The sequence below is a fragment of the Rattus rattus genome, chromosome 1 (genome assembly GCF_011064425.1).
Source record: "Rattus rattus isolate New Zealand chromosome 1, Rrattus_CSIRO_v1, whole genome shotgun sequence".
Taxonomy (NCBI): Eukaryota; Metazoa; Chordata; class Mammalia; order Rodentia; family Muridae; genus Rattus; species Rattus rattus.
Window position 1 is genome coordinate 55,578,889 of NC_046154.1, and position 19,204 is coordinate 55,598,092.

Sequence of the window (19,204 nt, forward strand, 5' to 3'; positions counted from 1 at the left end):
GAAAGTCTCTCATCTCTGCTCCATTGCTGAGTATTAAAAGTAATTTATGCTTGATTACTCTCTTGTATACACACATTAAGAACCGCACTTTGATAAAAATACACTTAAAAAAAAAATCACACATTTGTATACATGGTTGTTAAACAGTTTAAATTTTATTGACCTCACAGTTTTTTAAAAAAAGTTAAAGGTCACACCTCTAAGTTGATGTACTATGTACAGATCATGCAGAATGAGTATGAAGAGATACAAATTAGTCATGCCAAAAAGACTGACTAGAGTAGTCATCCTCATAAATACATATAAAATTCTTATGAAGGTAGAGGGGATGGCCAGGTTTTCTGAGACACTTTCCAAAGTTATTCAAGGCACAAAATATACACCATTGTGACTATACATATTCTAGACGTTGTGCCTCTGATACAGCCCAAAGATTTGGTTTCATGACGATTATAAAGCTAAATGTATGTACTGAATGAGATTGTTTCTTGGGTGAAAAGCCAGACCTATAAACATCAAGTAGATAGATAATTACTCCAAAATATGGAGAATACAAATACAAGCACTTTATTTTAAAAAGCAAACAAAAGATCATGTAAATCCAAAAGTGTGAACTGTTTCAAGCTTCCATTTTGGATCATTTAGTATCTACACAAGTTTGTTCCCAGCTTATCCATCACTAGTCTCTACTAAGGAAAATGATTCTAAAAATTAACATGGTTTTCAGTATTTAAAATCTCACTATTTATATAAAAGCCTAGAGAGACCAATAATATCCAATAGCTTCAAAAGATAACTAAAGACTCTTAGATGTTATCAACTTTACCAACGTCTGTCCAGGGCTGTTTAATATTTACAAGGAAAATACACTCACTATAGTTTTTTATAAAATAGCAAGTAGGGAGTAGATGTAGGAGATGTAGAAGGGGAAAGAGAATTCAGAAAGTCTTTCTCTTCTGTAACTTTTACTTCAGAGTCATCAAAGAGCAACCACTTCCCCTCGTACTCCTTTAAGCTTTGCACTACATAGGAAATTTTGTTCTCCAGTCCACTCATGTTAATGCCTGTTTGGTCACTGGACTCCTTGCTCCTGTCAGATTCCTGGGTCCCGTTAATATCATTAGTTTCAGAATTTCTACTGTCAGTGAATGGTGTCCCGACAACCTTCTCAGGATTAGATGCTTTGCTGCACAGCTCATAATCTGCTTTGCTCTTCTGTCCTCCAAGAAGTCCAATACCTTCTACATTTTTTTTGTTCAAAACTTTACTTGGCTGGGCATTTCCACCAACTCTAATTGATACTTCGTCGTCATAATTTTCAGCCGTCCCCCTTGCTTCCTCCTCATTCAGTGGTTCTGGCTTACCTATCTCACACATCTGGTCAACCACAAAATTGCCCTTATCTAGTTCTAGACTGTTAAGGTCAGTGACTTTAACAGATGCAGTATAGTGCCCACTACTAATAGTAATGCCACTGTGCATCACAACAGCAAATAATCCATAGCTGTCATTAGTCGGCTTTGTGCTCCATTCTTCTAGTGACAGTTTAAGAGGTGTCAATAAAGGAGTGTTGATCTTGGAAAGTCCACCACCATAACAATCAAACCTTTGGAAGGAAAAAAAGGTTTCCTGTAATTCTGTTTGAAATATAAATGTCTACACACAGTGTGAAGCCAAGTACTAAGTCGTTAATGTTCAGTTATGAACAAAAGCAGAGTAAGTCTTCAATTTTGAGAACAATGCATACCAAAAATATTAGAACTTAGGTATAACCGTGACCACATTTTATCCTGGCACTTGAGAGGTAGATGTAGGTGATCTCTTGAGTTCAAGGCCATCTAGGGTTAGTGAGGCACTCTTTTTAAATTAAAAAAAAAAAAAATTAACTGATGTTTGGGTGTTTCTGTGGAAAGTATATTTTCTTTATTCTTTTATTAGATTTGTATGCTAGGAAATTAGAATTTTTAAAAGACCAAACATTTGAAGCCAAAATCCTGTATAGACTACTTTATTTTTGGTCTAAATAATATATTAAAATGTCTAAAGAAAAGACCATACATCACTCTGATGACAATGTGTGAGAAATATGAGGAGGCTCTCCTGGTAATTTCAAACAAGTGAATAAATAAACTATTAAGTTATATCTATTTTTAAGAGCTTCTGGGTAAGTTCTCAACTCTTAAAATTTCCCCAGTTTTCAGAGATGAGTTGGATTTACTAACTTTCCTTAAAACTGAAAATTTTACTTTTCCCCCCATTCCCCAACGTCAGGCATGGTGGCTCACATCTGTAATCCTAGCTTGAGTCTGAGACAGGAGGCCACCTATGTCTACAACAGTGAAACCCTATCTAAGAGAAGGGAGGAAGGGAGGAATTCCAGCAATTAAAGGCAGAGGCAAGTGAATCTTTGAGTTCAAGGTCAGCCTGGTCTACAGAGAAACTTCTGTCTTGGAAATAAAAGAAAGAGAAGATTACTCCACTTGAGTTAGTGCCACTGAAGCAGAATCCTACTAGACCTACAGGATGTGGGGAGACATGGGGGAACTGTACTGGTCTTCTTAGTGCTACAGTTCAAACCCAGACCCTTATCTTCACTAGACAAGCGCACTGAGCTCTATCACCAGACCCAAAAGAGCATTTTATGAATTTATGCCCAAAGAACCTGCTTACTAAGAGCAGAGTTGGTCCTCACAAATGACTTCACTTGGCACAGCACTATAAACAAAGCCACTGTCTCCCTTGGTTTATTCACAATACTCACTCCAAGCCACTAGCAGCAAAGCACTTCAGATGAATAGTGATAACTTCAGGCATTTTATCAAACAAGAGACTTCGCTCTGCTTCCGTATAATGATGGCAATTTTCACAGAAATATTTATCCTCTCCTACAATTCTCTCCACTGAAGCAAACTGTGAAATTGCCCATCTCAGGGTCTTCATTTCTGTTTTTGGCTCTGGAGAAACTGTAAAACAGAATTGTTCACTCATAAATATCTTTCAGATACTAAACACTTAAACCAGGTTTGATGTGCAATATCGTTCAGTTTCAAATAGTCATTTGATCCCCAACATCTAAATACTTAGTATTAGCCAAAGTACACACACACCACACACACACAGAGACAGAGACAGACAGACACCAAAAGTCAAATGTCCAGTCGCAAGCCAGTTGCCAGTCTCATGGTTCCTCAGGACATTTCTATACTTTTTATGATTTACATTGAACACAACAGTAGTAGCTTAAGTAGTAATTTGAAATGACTTCAGTTAATGAAGTATTTCATTTTTCCATTACAATTTCATAAGTAGAATTAACAGTGGTACTGAGAGAACAGGGAGGCCATGCTAACTACCCAACAGACTGCACAGGTCCGCCCCATCTGCTTACTCTCAGAGCTCTCCTCGACTTTAGAAAGTTCATCTTCTTGTACCGGGACACTAATATCCTGAAAGTCTTCTCTTCTTTCTGTTAAGCTTTCACATTCCAAACAACGAGTCCTCAGTACTAGCTGACCTTGAAACAATTTCTCTACTAGTTCAAAACCAATCTGCTCTGCACCTAAAATGAAAATGGCAAAATGTTTATACAGATCTGCTTTTCAGTATAACCCAATTCATCAATTTCCCACTGAATATTTCCATATCTTAGTAAGCAGGGCTTTATACATGAAATGTAAAGTTCCTACCAAAGATTTTTTTAAATATGAACTACTATCTTTAGAACAGTAAAATTAGCTGTGTCTTTAACTTGCTTCCAAAGACATGTCCTTATAAAACTGCCCCAGGGAAACAAAACTTTTAGAACAGCCATCAACCACATTAACTATAGATTTTCCTGAAGACTAATACATGTGTGAACAACCCAAGCAAAGCAGTTATACCTCAGGTCTAAGGTCCACTGAACTCAGTTTCCCTCGACTTCATGTCATGCTGCACAGATAAAAGGCAGAGAAAGCCCAGCTTTCCCATGAGAAATGATTGCCCTGCATGATGCATGTCCATAAACTCAGTGCAATGCTGTACACACTACAGTGACAGCCAATAGAAAATCACCTTCTCAAAACAAAATCTTAAATCCTGTCTATTTCTCTAACTAATACCCTCACCAGTCAACCTGGTAAACGGCACTGACCTTTGTTTATGGACTTAGCTTCACTACTGTCCACAGGTGTGACGCTACTTCCTGGAGATGCGGGTCCACTACCATTAACTGTGTTGTCCCGTCCATCCTTCTCCAAATCCTCCTCAAGATCACCCTCATTTACTTTAGGTTGTCCTTTGGAGCGCTGGTTGGTTGTTATTTTCCCAAGACTACAGAACTTGGAAAGAATACTGGGCTGCTTAGTGGCCGGCTTTAACCAATTTATTTTAACTTTCGATTTCTTCTGTGAGGGCTTTGCACTCTCATTTTCAGAAACACACTTGGGGATGATTTTAGGAGAAGCCTCTAGTGTGTCTCCAGTAGCTTTTCTTTTTGATCTGGTTTGTCTCTGGTTTTCTTCCAATGGCTGGGATTCCCTGGACAGTTTAACCTTTTTCTTCATGTTACCCGATTCTCCGTCACTCTTTCTTTTCCAGTTCCCTTTTGGGAGTTGTTCTTTGAGGTCCTCCAGATTCCTCAAACTGTCAGTCTCTGTGCTGCTAGTTCCACCTGTCTCCTCTTTCTGAAGAGATTTTTCTTCAACCTTGCTGGATAATTCAGTCAAGTTTTTTATTTCTTCTTTTTTTAGGAGTTGGCATGTTTCTTGAATGTTTCCCAGAATACACTGTAGCACTTCCTGTGCATCATGCTGGAGATAGCCTTCATACATAGGGTTGAGTTCCCTATGAATAAAAAGGCTCATTTTAGTTAATTCTAGTTTTGTTTAATAACACCAAAGAAAAAAACTATTTTTAAATAACCAAAAGCATTCTACTAATTTGAAACCTTACCTAAATTTACAGTTGAAAGTAAAAACAAATTTTCCCATTATTTATGGTGTTACCCTCTTGTAACCCCTTCTACATACTGTAACTAATGTTGGCAGTGTTTCACTACACACCAGAACTTGCTGTGTTCTTCTCTAGCAGTTATTGTTTATTTCCACAAACTATTCACAGATGTCACAAGGTTAAATAACTTGCTAATGTCTCTTTAACAAAAGGTAAATAAATGTGTCTACATCTACTAAAAAACTGAATTAAAAGACTTTAAGACTTCACAAAAATTCAATATTATTTATGTGGGTATGCGTGCACACATTCACAAGGGCTCCTGTGTGTGTGTGTGTGTGTGCGTGTGTTTATATTTTTAAGCACATACAAGTATTTGGAACCTGCGGTCTTTATGCATGGTACATTTTGTATACAGATCTACAAGCTGTGATCTGAAATTCCTTAGGACCATGTGTGTTTAGGGATTCCTGGTCTATGGGGTACTGAAGTGGTGACCATTTCAAACTTCCCCAAGTCCCTTTCAAGATCACACTCACTTCCTTTAGGTTGTCCTGTGGAGCACTGGTCTGTTGTTATTTTCCCCAGTCTACAGAACTTGAAAAGAATCTCAGTGGTAGGCTTTAACTAATTTAACTTTTGATTTCTTTTGTGTCTTACACTCATGTTCATTCAGAAACACACTTGGAGCCCTAGCATTAACAAGTCTGGGAGTTCAAGCCTCAGTATCATAAAAATGAGTAAATACATTAGTATGTATTTACCGCCACAGACTGATTTGGTGCGAAGCCCATGTACCTGTATTTTCTTTTTTAAAGAGTGTCGTATAGAACATAAGTAAAACTACATATCATCTACATATAGGCCAGTATTCTAATCAAACATGAGTCGTTTGACAGAAAATTTAGGAAGACTATGAGTATAGAATATAAATAGGCTAATATAACTATGAATCTAATTAGATTTTAATTTTTAATTTTAAAAACCTTCTGAAAGCCTGGGGTGTAAAAGGCTGTGGCTGAGCTGCAGTTGTCTTTTCATTACTCCTATCTGTTCATACGTCCCTCTCTTCTGAAGACAGGAGCAAACGGGTAACGGATCGCAAAGCTGTGTTAGAGCCTATACCTCAGGGTGTTAAGCAGTCGCCTTGGCTGTGTCGCAAGTTCATCTGTATATTTTTCTGGATTTAAGAGAAAACTAGCTTGAAGCTGTTCGACTGAGATTATTAAGGACTGTAAACTGCATATAAGCTCATAACTTGCCAAAGGATCTTCTTTGCAGCTTCCCTATCAAGAAAGAAAACCACAATTTAATTTATAAACATTAAATAAGTGCTTCCTTCCTTCTTGGTCTCACTGAACAATATAGCTTTTCTAAATTAAATTTCAGTACAGCAAAAATTCTATTAATCATGTAAATCAACTTTTTCCCTTCAGTTTTTTTCTTAGTTGCTTTCTACATGGACAGTGATTTTCTAATCAGTTTTCTTTTAACTTATTTACTTGCAATTAAGGCTGGGGGTATGGCTCAGTGGTAGTTTCACTTGCATATGTAAGACCATAAATTCAGTCTCCAAAAACCATTAATGTCAATTACCATAGAATGGATAATAACCTGGTACTCAAGTGAGACACTTGTGATTATGAGGGGCAAGTGACAAGTCTAATTAGCAATGCATGAAACACTATACCAGGCTATGAATAATCTGGACAATATACAGTTCTGAAAAACGTGACAGAAATAATCTGTCACCATTGTCCTGAACAATCCTCAGTCTCTATCACTTTTTTATTTAACAGATAAACATAATCCCTCCCATTAGTTTGTTGTTGCATGTGTGTGGGGGTGTGGGGGTTGTCGAGACAGGGTTTCAATGTGTAGCCCTATCTAGCCAAGAAATCACTATGGAGACAAACCAGGCTTAGCTGCCTCCCAAGTGCTGGGATTAAATGTGTGTTTCACTGTGGCCTTCTCTCTAGCTGATTTTGTTTCTTAAATTATTCTTCATCTTTTTACCTTATCCTTCTGATTAGAGTCATCCTTCAGAGCTTCTTTCTTCCTTGAAATAATATTAAATAAGTGCTTCACTCCAGCCTTGAAGCCAGGACAAAAGTACAACACCTACAGAAAGGACGTTGTTTTAGAACTGAGCAAACAACACACCTAAAATCACTAATGCCTTCTGTAGGGCACATTTAATGTTATTACCTAAAACTGACACTAAGACCCTCTTCAAACCCTCTACCTCACCACTAGTAACCCATTGATCGATCAGCAGCACTTAGCTCTGAACCTATACATTATTAGTCAGATTAAGATTAACAGGACAAAAACCAACAAAATAATGAAAGTTTTTAAGTGGACATAGTACCAGTAATCTTTGAGTATTATCATAGTCTATTCTGGTTGATTTACAGTTTATAACAAAGTATGGACAAAGCCATTTAATAATCTAGAACTTTCAAAAACATTAAACATTACATCATAATACCTGAAGAATACTATTCAGATAACAAGTATTGCCAAGGTTATTCAGTCCCACAAATGGTAACAAGTTTTCTCTCTTCTCACAGCTTACTGGTGAGGACTGTGCAGCAGGAACAACTTGATCACTGTGAATATAGAGGGAAGAAAAAGTATGAAGATGTAGCACCTTAAAGTGGAAATACTGCTTCCCTAAACTTAACATTTCTACAATAGGCAGATGACCACTGAGCTATATACCCAACCCTGAACAATTATTGGTGAACATACATGGGACAACATCCACTTTTAGTTACCCAATAGACTGTCCATTTGCTGAACAAAGAGCTACCACAGACTCCAGCTAGGGCAATTTGGAATATTCACTTTTATTCTCTTTTAATGTAAAAATCATTTTGTTATAATGAATTCACAAGTAAAAACATCATGCAGCTAGATTAAAGTAGCCACTCAAACAAGCCCTTGTCCAGTCCTATAGGACAGCCATTCTGAAGCCATGGAGTTCCGCTTAGAGCTTTATACATCTACTATCAATACATTTTTGTGCACTTAAACACCATAAAAAGGGGGTATGTGGGGTTAGACTAGAAAAACAATTAGCTCTGTATCCTCTCCTGTGACTGGATGCACTTGTACTTCATGTGCATTCCTTCCCTCCTTCCCTTTCTTCTTAATGACTAAAGCATTTACATGCATTAAAAAAAAATCATCTTTAAAATCTAGTTTCAAAATAAATTGCAAATGTCCTACCTCTAGCAGACAGAAGTAGTTCTGGGGTATAACAGGAATTTTTACACACACTACACTGCAAAAATATCAAGCAGTGTTTACCCTGTTCCTACTATACACTTTGTTTTTGGTTTATTCTTTTTTTCCAAGATAAGGTTTCTCTGTGTAGCTCTGGCTCTCCTGGAACTCAATCTGTAGACCAGGCTGGGGCCTGTCTCCCAGCTGCTGGGATGAAAGGCAGGAGCCACCACCACTGAGTTCCTATACTTTAATTCTCACCTGGCTAAATGCAAATCATGTACACTTACTTTAAACCTGTGAACTGTCAGGTGAGCACAGAATCATCAGCCCAAGTGCAATGCTCTTTCATGGATTCAGAATAAAGTACAGAAATAATTTAAAATAAAATACATACATCTCAGATCCTCTATATTCAGAAGCTTTTTCTTCATCTTCTTGAGAATCAGTGAAGTCTAAGGCTCTTTTAGTTTCCTTTTTCTGAAAAAACTTCAAAGACAGCCTGTTCTTCTTGGATGGACTGCCTCTTGAAAGCCCATTACTTTCACTAGGTATGACGCCAGGCATTTTCTTTCAAAATTGCAAGGAGTTGACGAGAATTAACTTATTGAAGGAAGCTGTAATCACCAATTAAATCTGTTAATCACACACAAAAAAGATTTCATTAGTCTTGGGGTATCAGATGTAAGTGACAAGATTGGCAATTGTGAAAAGGTTTATCAAAAGAATGGTACAAGTCAGGACATCATATTTCAAAACCTAATGCCTGATAATAGACCCTTAGGCTTTATTACTTAGATTAATGGCTTTCAACCTTCCTGATGCTGTGACCCTTTAATATAGTTCCTCATGTTGTAGTGATGCCCCAGTCATAAAATTATTGTTGCTACTTCATAACTATAATTTTGCTATTATGAATCATAATGTAAATAGCTGATATGCTGGATATCTGATATGAAACCCCCTGTGAAAGGGTTGTTTGATATACCCCTGGGGGGCCTCAACCCACAGGTGGAGAACCACGGCTTAAACTGCACATACATGTACACATACACACAGCCTAATTTTCTTTAAAATTGCTACTAAATTCTTATTACCTTAGTCTGTGTGTATACATGTATGTGGTTGTGTATATATTTGCATGCATTAAGGGCTGTATCACAAAATACCCATTTAGTAAAACCATTCATAAAATCATAGACTTAAGAAGCAAGAACTCTGGGCCAGTGAGATGGCCCAATGGGTTAGGGCACTTGCTGCTAAACCTAACAACTCGAGCTAGGTCCCAGGGACTCACTCACCTTCTCAAGGACGCCTCTGAACTTCCTGTGCACACCCATAAACACAAATAAGGTTTTAAAAATGTAGTATTTTTAAAAATTTTTAAATGTAGTAAAAATTTTGTATTTAAAAAAAGTTCTATTTTTTAAATACAAAAATGGTGACTGAACAATGGTAAAAATGAGGAATGAATGAGAAACCAAAGTAGAAGCAGAGACTACAGAGTCTTTACAGGGCCACTTGGAGTCACTGTGAATACACTGCACATACAAAGCTGGAACGGAGTCAGGGAAACTTGCTCCGGCTCATGTGTGCTAAAAATTACTATATATATATAGTTTTCCAATTGTGTTTTGTTTTGAGACAGGGTCTCCCTGTGTGACCCTGGCTGGCCTGGAACTCAGAGATTTACCTGCCAGCTTCTTTACACACACACACACACCCCACCCACCACCCACCCCCGGTGTTAAAAGTTCTGCTGTCCACCACACCCAGCTCCAATTGTTTCTAAGCTTTGTAACTACAAGGTGCTGAAAAAGAATTTTCTTTTTCTTTTTTTCGGAGCTGGGGACCGAACCCAGGGCCTTGCGCTTGCTAGGCAAGCGCTCTACCGCTGAGCTAAATCCCCAACCCCGAAAAAGAATTTTCTACCCGTTTCAAGGTAAAACTTTAAAATGGAAGAGGGGGGAGGGATATAGCAATATATGTGATACTTTATAGAAATCTATTTTTTACTTGGGACATCTAGAAGAAAAATATACCAATGTTCCAAAAATATGAACATGTTTCAAATGCAGGTACCCGAGTAGTAAGTTGAAGTACACACAAATTCACTCAAATTCTACCCTAAACATTTAGCTCCAGGAGCTCATGTACAGTGCAGTGAAACCATTTTTGGGAACCAACTCAGGAAAAACTGGACAACTGGCAAATTTTTCCATCTTGTCTGAAACTTAAATTTTGTCTCCTGGCCCCTTAATGTTCTTGAAGAAGTGTCCCATTAAGAATGACAAATCAGTCTTCGCAAAACTGTCAGACTTGGCCAAGCATTAATGACTCTGGAAGGGTCTCTTCCTGGGAGCCAATGAGAGAGAGAAAAAAAGTCATCAGCCAGCTGAAATAACGGGGCCGTCATCTCGGACAGCCATCCCCTCTGGGTTCCTCCAAACAGCCAGCCAGTGCTGATGGTTACCAAGAGCGCGACACTTTCCCAGGTGTCCAATCTTATGCTCTCCGCGTCCCTTCTAAGTAAGAGCTTTCGGTCAAAAAAGCCTCTCCAGAACTATAAACCAAGCTTCGCACAATGAACTTGACCGTAAGCCTCTTAACCAAATGACACTATGAATCCCCAGTCCCATTACTTTTCAAGTCTGTGTACAATGATAGGATTCAACTACTTTTTTCAAGAAAAACGTGAAACAATAAAAACAAGCTCTTGGGCGCTGCGTTAAGACACGTGGCGCCGTACACACTTCTGAAGAAACTGTAAGTCAAGAAAATGCGCGGTAAAATTTCGCAAGCCCCGACCCAGGACACTGCGATCACAAACATCTCTTTTCCCGGCCAGCCTCTCCCGTAACCAAAGGCGTGGGCAGAGGGGCACTTGGGTCCCAGGTGAGCCACCCCGGGGGTCGCCGCGCACGCCGGCAGTCCCACGCAGCGAAGCTGGAGCCTGAGGGGCCCTCCCCACCGTTAGCACCTGCCCCCCAGCCGCGGGCCGGGAACCCTCCTTACCCGGTCATGGCCCTGAGCGAGTCCGCGGCGCCGCCGCCGGGGAGACCAGCCGGGCAGAGTGCGGGCGCGACAGGTGAGCTCCGCCGCCGTCCCGGGAGAGGGATCGCTGGTGGGCGCCTCCCGCGGGGGAGTGACCATTCGTCCGCGGAGCGGGAGCCGGGCCGCCGCTCGGTCCTGCCCGCTGCGGCCCCACTACATCCCCGGCGCAGCCCGGCCGGGAAGGCTACGGGCGCACAGCGGTGGCGGCGCTCCGGAGCCGCAGGGTCCCCGCTCAGCCGCCGAGGGGAACTTGGCGCGTTTTCCTCAGTCTCAGGACCCCCGCGAGTGAACCCCCGCCCGCGCCAGCGTCGCGGCTGGAGGTGGCGTCCACGGAAAGTGCCGGTTCTCCTCTCCACGTTGCAGAGGCGCGAAAGGCGCGAGCCACCGCGCGACCGCCCCTCGCCCCCGGCACGCTCGGCTCCGGAACCAGCTGGAACGGTAGTTCCTCCCGGGCCTAACGGGTTCTGCAGTTTAAACAGCGCAGGCAGCGACACGGGCAGCTCGCGCGGGTCCTCGCAGAGGCGCGCGCTGCGCAGGGGGCCGGGCTGGCGCGCAAGAGGCTCGCTCACGCCCTCTTTTTTTTTTTTTTTTTAATTCTTTTTAAACATTAGTACTCGCGAGTTGAAGGGGAGGGAGCTTACGGGTCGGGAGATGGGACAGGGAGTGACTGGGACAGGCCCCTTCCTCAGGTGCTCAAATGCACCAATCCAGGATGAACAATTTCCAAAACCTCATTCCTCCGCCCCACCAGGAAGAACCAATCAAAAAGTATCTATACAAAAAGCCAATTAGCGGGCAAAGAAGACAGTCTGACCAATAAAAAAAGTAGAAGGGGCGAAGCCCAGCCAATCTTGGGTGGGCATACGGCGTCCCGGAGCGGCTCTTTCCAAGCTCATTGGCGCTCCAGTGCGCGCTTTCTCTGCCCGGCAGTTAGAGTTCCGCTTTACGTTTTGTTAGCATTGGGAGGTGGCGACTCTGCAGGGTGTGGCTTCTGGACTGAGGCCCCGGTGCAGGCCCGCCTCCTTCTTTCTTTTTTTTTTTTTTCCGCCTGGCGTGCGCTCTCCGGAAGGGTTGCCAAAGATGCTCGGAAAATGGCTGACTGGCTTGCTAGCTGCTCGGCGCCTGCTGGGCGTCCAGTTTGCTGATGAAGCCACGGTCCATCCAGTCCCAAGCTGTCGGATAAGAATAAGCACTGCCTTAAATAGTGCACAGCCGAACGCCTCGGAGCCTCGGGTCCTTCTACTCTCTCCCGCAGGCTGCGCAAGAGTTTTGGTTCTCAGGCTGGTCTCGCGACTGGAGCTTCAACGGGTTCTGGCGCGAGCCGGTACCGAATGACCCACAGGCAGCCACACGGCTTCACCTGGCTCGGGGGGTTGGTTCTGTATGCTATATCTTTTGTGAGATGCTCTCACAGTGCGGTGCTGCAGTTGATGAGAACTCCGTGTACAAATCTGTTCAAGTGGGGTTTTGTTTTGTTTTTAATGTCCACTGTGTGTGTTGCCCTGTTTAGTGCCCTGTTGCATTGTATTCAGGATGGTAGGGATAACAAGTGAATGAAATGTACTCCCTGATTTACAATCCACAGGAGACCAAAATTAAACTGGTGATTTGAAATAGTCTAAATGGGGGTTGGGGATTTAGCTCAGTGGTAGAGCGCTTGCCTAGGGAGCGCAAGGCCCTGGGTTCGGTCCCCAGCTCCGAAAAAAAGAACCAAAAAGAAATAGTCTAAATGGTAGACTAAAGAAAGGTTGCAGTTTGGTGGTTTTGATAAGCTAATGTAGAAAGACTTGGCATTTCAGCAGACAGCTCCAGGAAGTGCACTTCTAAAGGGAGGGAGGAAAGGTCCGTTTGTGGGAGATGAAGAGATGCACATCACAAGTGTTTATAGCACTTTGGGAAAGCTTGAGGACTGGATGCTTGGAGAATAGGGAATCTAAGATGGTAGGAACGGGAGTGAAATGGTGTCTGTGGGGACAAGCAGGAGGCACATCTCCCAGGTCATCCAGCAGCCTGAGCTCCTATCAACAATTAAGGGACCTTCACTCAGTCCAAACTGGGATCCATGGCCTAGTTACGGAAACTCATGTTCAGACTTGCCAGTTTATGAAGTAGAATTGGGGTTTAAAGATACTTTAATGTAGGGGTTAGGAAAGCTAAGACATGGAAACATTGTTAAGAATCCCAGAGAGACCTGTTCAAGTATGGGTACAAGCTCAAGGGACAGTCACAGCTTTTTTTGTTTTTTAAACAATAGTCATTTATTTCAAAGTTTCTATTTCTAGAGGGTTTCTGAGAAACCTAAAATGAGATCGTTCAGTGGTTTCTAGGAGGCTCCTGACAGGGTTAGAACAGGTGAATAACCCACAGAGATACTAAGACGCAGGATAACAAAGCTAGCACATCATTTAAGATTAGCAGTGATGTCTAAGGAATGAGGCTCTACTCAGCTCTGTCTCCAGCCTTCAGTCTGGTCACTGTCACTTTAGCATTAGATATCTTTGTACAAATATCACTGTGTAGGAAGCCTTACAGCAAATGGGTTAGAATTCTCAGCTATCAGAGGCCGACAAAGGGGCTCTCTTCCCTGCCTGTGTACCTTCCCACAATTACCCCTTCTGTCCTTTCAGAGCTCTGATTAAACTGGCTACGCGCCATTGACTAGTTCCAAACCAGGAGGTAGCAGTGCTTATAACACACCTTGTGATGGAAAAGACTGGACCTCCCTTAGGGCACAAGCAAGAAGATCCACTAAGGACATGTTTCAGAGTCAAGGACTGAATGGTGACTTGAAATAAGGTGACAGTGGAAATGCTATGTTGGTAGGAGTCACACCAGGTACAGTGGTGCACACCTGGAATCCCTCACCAAGGGGGCCAGGACAGGAGAACTACCAGAACTTCAATGGACTGGTGTGCCTTCACATACTGAGACATAGGTGCTGTGCCTGTCGTGCTAGCACTTGGCTTAGTCGAGAGAATCATGAGTCACAGCCCGTCTTGATTACATAGTGAATCCTTTTCCTTTCAAAAAAGGAGGAAGAGAACAGCCACGATGGTTCAGTAGGTAGAAGTGCTTTCTATGAAGCCAAACAACTGTGAAACCCACAGTAGAAGGATAAATCTGATTTCCAAAAGCTGTCCTCTGACCACACAAGTGCCATGGGATACGCCTGCATGTTCCTTCGTACAATAATTGTTAAAAGACGAGTTGCCTATTTCATGACTTGCCTAAGGAGACAAAGAAAGACAGAGCCAGCAAATACACAGGAGACAAAGCTAGAGTTTATAATAGTCTTAGGTTGTTGTCCTCTGCCTCACACGACAGTGCCACATTTTGGTCCCAACAGAGTAAGAGATACCATCAAACTCCATCTGATTAACCAAATCTAATTTTCCATTTCTTTGAGATCTGACCATCTGCAGCAATTAGTCTTCTGTGCAGTTTACAGTATCAATATTTAGATCGTAATTTTATTCTGGGAGACTACATGCCCTTAGAAAAATAATAAAGAGGACAATTAGCATTCTTTGCCCTCCTCTTTCAGCCGTGTCTAAAAACAACTAGTGGTTTCCCAGGAGGGGGGAAGAAATGGAATAAGAATCTTGAATCTTTGAAAAGCGAATTTGCTTGGAGTTCACTTGCCCCTGTGGTGGCTATGGAGATGTGCTGTCCGTGACCCCTTCCACTCCTGGAGATCTGCTCTTGAGGCTGCACCTTCATCAGAGGCCTTTCCTGACTTCTATCCATGTCCTTCAAAATCAGTGCAGGCTGAGAAACTCTTACACATTACCAAATTCGGCTGCCAGCCTTGGGCTCCTCCTCATCACAGGTTCTGTGTGTTGATCCTAAGGAAACATTTCCCAAGAGATTTTGCCTCAGTGGGTGCCTGCCTCTCCTCAGTCACAGCTAATTCTTCAGCCCTAGCTGACCACAACCACAGATTCTTCAAAATACTGAATGGTCCCACCAAGTTCTTTAAGGGACTCTAAAAAGTCCCCAAAACTTTACAAGCCAGGCCTCCATCACTTACACTCCTCCCACATTCTCTTTGAAATCATAACTGAGTTCTGAACTCAACGGCTTTCCTAGACCAAAGTTCCAAAGTCGGCCTACAGCCTTCCCAAAACATGACGGGGGCTGCCACAGCAATACCCCACTCCTATTACCAATTTATGTCTTAGAATTTTTGTTGCTGTGATAAAACGACTAAAGGCATCTCAGGGAGGATTCATCTCCACTTCCAGGTAATGGTCCATCACTGAAGAAGTCAGGAACCTGGAGGCAGGAACAGAAGCAGAAGCCAGGGAGGAGTAATGTTCATTGGCTTGATCAGCATATTTTATTGTACAACTCAGGACCATCTGCCCAGCGTCGTCACCACCCACAGTGGGCTGAGCCCTCCACATCAATCATTAGGAAGTATACCACAGAAGGCCACAATGCTGGAGTCTGTCATGCAGAAAATCATGGATTGCAAGTTTACAGTCTTGAGCCTGTTTGTAAGCCTAGAATTCATCAATTGAAATGTCTCCAAGCCAGCCAGGGCTCTGTAGTGAGACCTTGTCCCAAACAAACAAAGCAAGCTGAATAAGCCATGAAGAGCAAGCCAGTAAATAGTGTTGCTCCGTGGGTTCTGCCTCAGAGTTTCTGCCGCAAGGTTCCCACCTCAAGGTTCCTGCCCTGACTTCCTTTCGTAACGTACTGACTATAAACTGTAAGCTGAAATATTTTCCTCCCCAAGTTGCTTTTGGTCGAGGTGGTTTTTATTCCCAGAAATAGAAATCCCAACACCCTAGTCTAGTTCTTTCTTAAAGGTATATGAACTGATGACATGAACGGTTTATGATATGGTTAGGATGAAGGTTTTTATTGTAGATAGGAGAGAGCATCCAGAGGTGTCTGGAAGAGTCCAGAACAGTGAGAGGAAGACTGACTATGGCCAGCTCTCTGTGAGAAGGGAGAGGAAGGATAGAGAATAGAGAAAGCATGGTGGGAGGAGAAGCGCAGAGACAAAGAGTGCTAGCATAGCAAGAAGAGCAAGGCAAATGAGTAGCTGAGGAGAAGGAAGCCTGTGAGCAGGAGGGAGTCTAGGGCAGAGGAGGTGGTGATAAGGGCAGGATGCTGACATGGACTTTGAAGTGCGAAAACAGGTAGTAGTGATACCGAGGAGCCTGGAGGCTCCTTTGTACTTTGCTATGCTGACAGGTGCCACCCGTAGCTTGTGTACCTTGTACCAAAGATAAGGGAAATCACTTCTTTTGGTAGATGTAAACCAGTTGCACACGTTCCCTAGGAATGTTGGCTTTTACTTAGCCACCAGAAATCTTCCTATAGCCCAGGTCGAGCTTACTAGACCACCTTCTGAGTTTGCGGAACCTTACAAAAGGGATCTTTGGCCATTTACTTGGGTAACTTTACCCTAAGGAAATGGCTATGGCTGAATATTTCAAGGGGTGGAAGATATAGAGTCCAAACTAACATTGACATCCAGGGACCAGAAACATCAGATTTCCATTCGTATGAAAGCACAGAGAGGCCAGTAAGTAAATGGAGCCATTACCCATCAGCCAGTTAGGGTGGTTTGTTCTATACAGATAGAAACCATAGGGGGTAAGGATGATAAGCTAGTGTTGACAGAGTGGGACCCCTGCATAGCCAAAGCCTAGAGACAGAGCTACCTGTCCCCGGATCAAGATGCCAAATAGGGTTCTAAATACTCAGATTGGAGGCTTATCGCTATGGAGTTTAGCAATCAGTGGGCCCAGTACTGTGAAGCCAAATAATCCTCAGCTTTCAATAATAGGCAGCCAAGGGGGTTGGGGATTTAGCTCAGTGGTAGAGCACTTGCCAAGCAAGAACAAGGCCCTGGGTTCGGTCCCCAGCTCCGAAAAAAAGAAAAAAAAAAAAATAATAGGCAGCCACAGAGCAGCACCCAGTGTGTTAATGGACATTGAATCGCCTGCAGGAATTAGGACCCTCAGCTCCCACGGTGGCCTGTGTTACAGCTCTTGGGTCTTAAGGGTTGGCAGGCAGCCCTCTGAGCTTTTCTGGAGACTGCGGCTTGCAGTTTCTCCTCTCCAGCTCTCTCTTCCAGCCTTCCTTGTCTCTATTGTCTCTGCTCCCTGCAGAAGTCACTCTCTGGATTTTTCAGCCACTTCCTCAATGTTGCAGCCACTCCTGCAGCTACCACCACTGTTCCAGCTCCCCTTCTCCCTCTCCGTTCTGTGTTAGAGGCACAGCCTACTCTACCAAAGACACAGATCTAAAGCAAGCAGGCACAGAACACAGATTTTTTTGCTGTGCAGAGGTAGTGTGTGCCTTCAATCCCAGCACTTGCGAGGTAAAGGGAAGCAGATCTCTCTGAGTTTCAGGCCAGCCTGGTCCACAGAGTAAGATTTTTTCAATAGGATTAATGTTGCACACCAGGAAGCTCCACATGCCTGTTTCAATCAGGTGACTCAAAACTGAGCTGACCAACAAGGCTATATACTCGGGGCTATTGTAGGATGCTTGTACCCACCACGGCACAGCCCTGGGACATAAAAACAAACAAACAAAAGCAGACTGTCATGGTGGGAGTTGCGAGTGGAAGTCTTTGAACTGCCTCCTGTCTTCAGCCAAACATGGGACAGTGTTGTAGCTCAGGCCACCATTACAAAGTACACAGAGTGCTTTAAATAATAGTTATCTCTAACGGCTCTAGAGGCAGGGGATCTAAGAGCATGCGTTGGTGAGTTTTTTCTGGCATATCTGTTGTTTATGAAACAAAATCCCAATGTTCCATTTTACCAGTGAAGACCCAGGAGCCAGATCCTGGGGTGAAAACCTGCTAGCTCAGAGAAACAGAAAAAGCACCCAGCCAACCTTCCTACTCCACCTATGTCCCAGAAGAAAAACGTTCCTCTCCTTCTCCACGATGTCTTAGAAACCCTTCTTCTCAAGGTCCCTCCTTTCTGTTTCCTTATGTTCACCTCCTGTGGGATGGTTGCTTGACCTCTTGACCTCAGGTTGACTTTATTTAGCTCTTGTTTATAGAAAGCTCTTGGATTTAAGGTGTGTGGCAGGGCTGAGGTGTACCACAACAAGAAACAGGTTTTTTCCAGCTCACAATCTCAGGGTTCACAATGTGGTCAAATATCCTGCAACAGATGGTCACCGTGTCCTCACATGGCCCTTCCTAGCTATATGTACATGGAAAGAGAACTCTGGTTCATCTTCCTCTTTACAGAATGTAAGCGTGATGGAGGAAGCGTGTTCACAAGCGTACAGCCTTAACCAAAGGCTGTGGATGCTTGATGGCTTCTCAGGGAAGGGAGAGTCGCTTTTCTTTAAAAGTGTGACCCCTAGTACGTTGACCTCATACCCGGGAGTATATGGGGAGTAGAGATTGGAATTTATGGGTTATTTTAAAAGCATTTTTAAAAGGAGAAGGCAGGAAGTTGGGGCTTAGGGAAGTGGGAGTGGAGCTAGGGAGTGGGGTGTGAGTGTGATAAAAATGTATGATGTTCTCAAGGAATTAATTTTTTTTAAATTATAGTAATTTACTGTGCATGGTGGTGCACCCCTGTAATATTAGCATTCAGAAGACTGAGGCAGGAGGTTCATAAACTGGAGATATTCCAAACTACATAGTGAAACACTGTCACACACACACACACACACACACACACACACACAGACACACACACACACACACACGCCATGCATGAAAGGCCCACTCATAACCTCATCTAATACAGACTACATGTTTCTCCAAAATAGTTCATATGGTGACACCTAATTCCCAGTGTGACATTTGGAACTAGGGTCCTTGGAAGCTGTTTAGGAAAGGGATAAACTGTCCTTAAAAAAGAGATTATAAAGGATGTCTTTGTCCCTCTCCCATACAAACATTCAACAAGGAAGCAGCCCCTCACCAAATATAGGAGCTCTTGGTGACCTGATATTGGACTTCCCACCATCAAACACCATCATAAATACATTTCTG

General features: G+C 42.8%; 1 protein-coding gene across 2 annotated transcripts; it reads right to left on the minus strand.

Moving 5' to 3' along the window:
- Positions 1-133: 133 nt before the first annotated feature.
- Usp1 (ubiquitin specific peptidase 1) lies at positions 134-17,333 on the minus strand. 2 transcript variants are annotated; one of them, XM_032901788.1, is made up of 9 exons: positions 17,177-17,333; positions 8,561-8,799; positions 7,424-7,544; positions 6,949-7,053; positions 6,058-6,218; positions 4,133-4,824; positions 3,389-3,559; positions 2,762-2,963; positions 134-1,606 (listed from the first exon to the last, which is right to left on the minus strand). In XM_032901788.1, the coding sequence occupies exons 2-9, from the start codon at positions 8,728-8,730 to the stop codon at positions 874-876; spliced, it is 2,355 nt and encodes a 784-aa protein (XP_032757679.1). In that variant the 5' UTR covers positions 8,731-8,799; positions 17,177-17,333; the 3' UTR covers positions 134-873. The 2 variants fall into 2 exon arrangements, with proteins under 2 accessions (XP_032757679.1, XP_032757678.1); XM_032901787.1 differs by lacking the exon at positions 17,177-17,333 and adding an exon at positions 11,179-11,559 and having other exon boundaries at positions 136-1,606.
- Between the last annotated feature and the right edge of the window lie 1,871 nt (positions 17,334-19,204).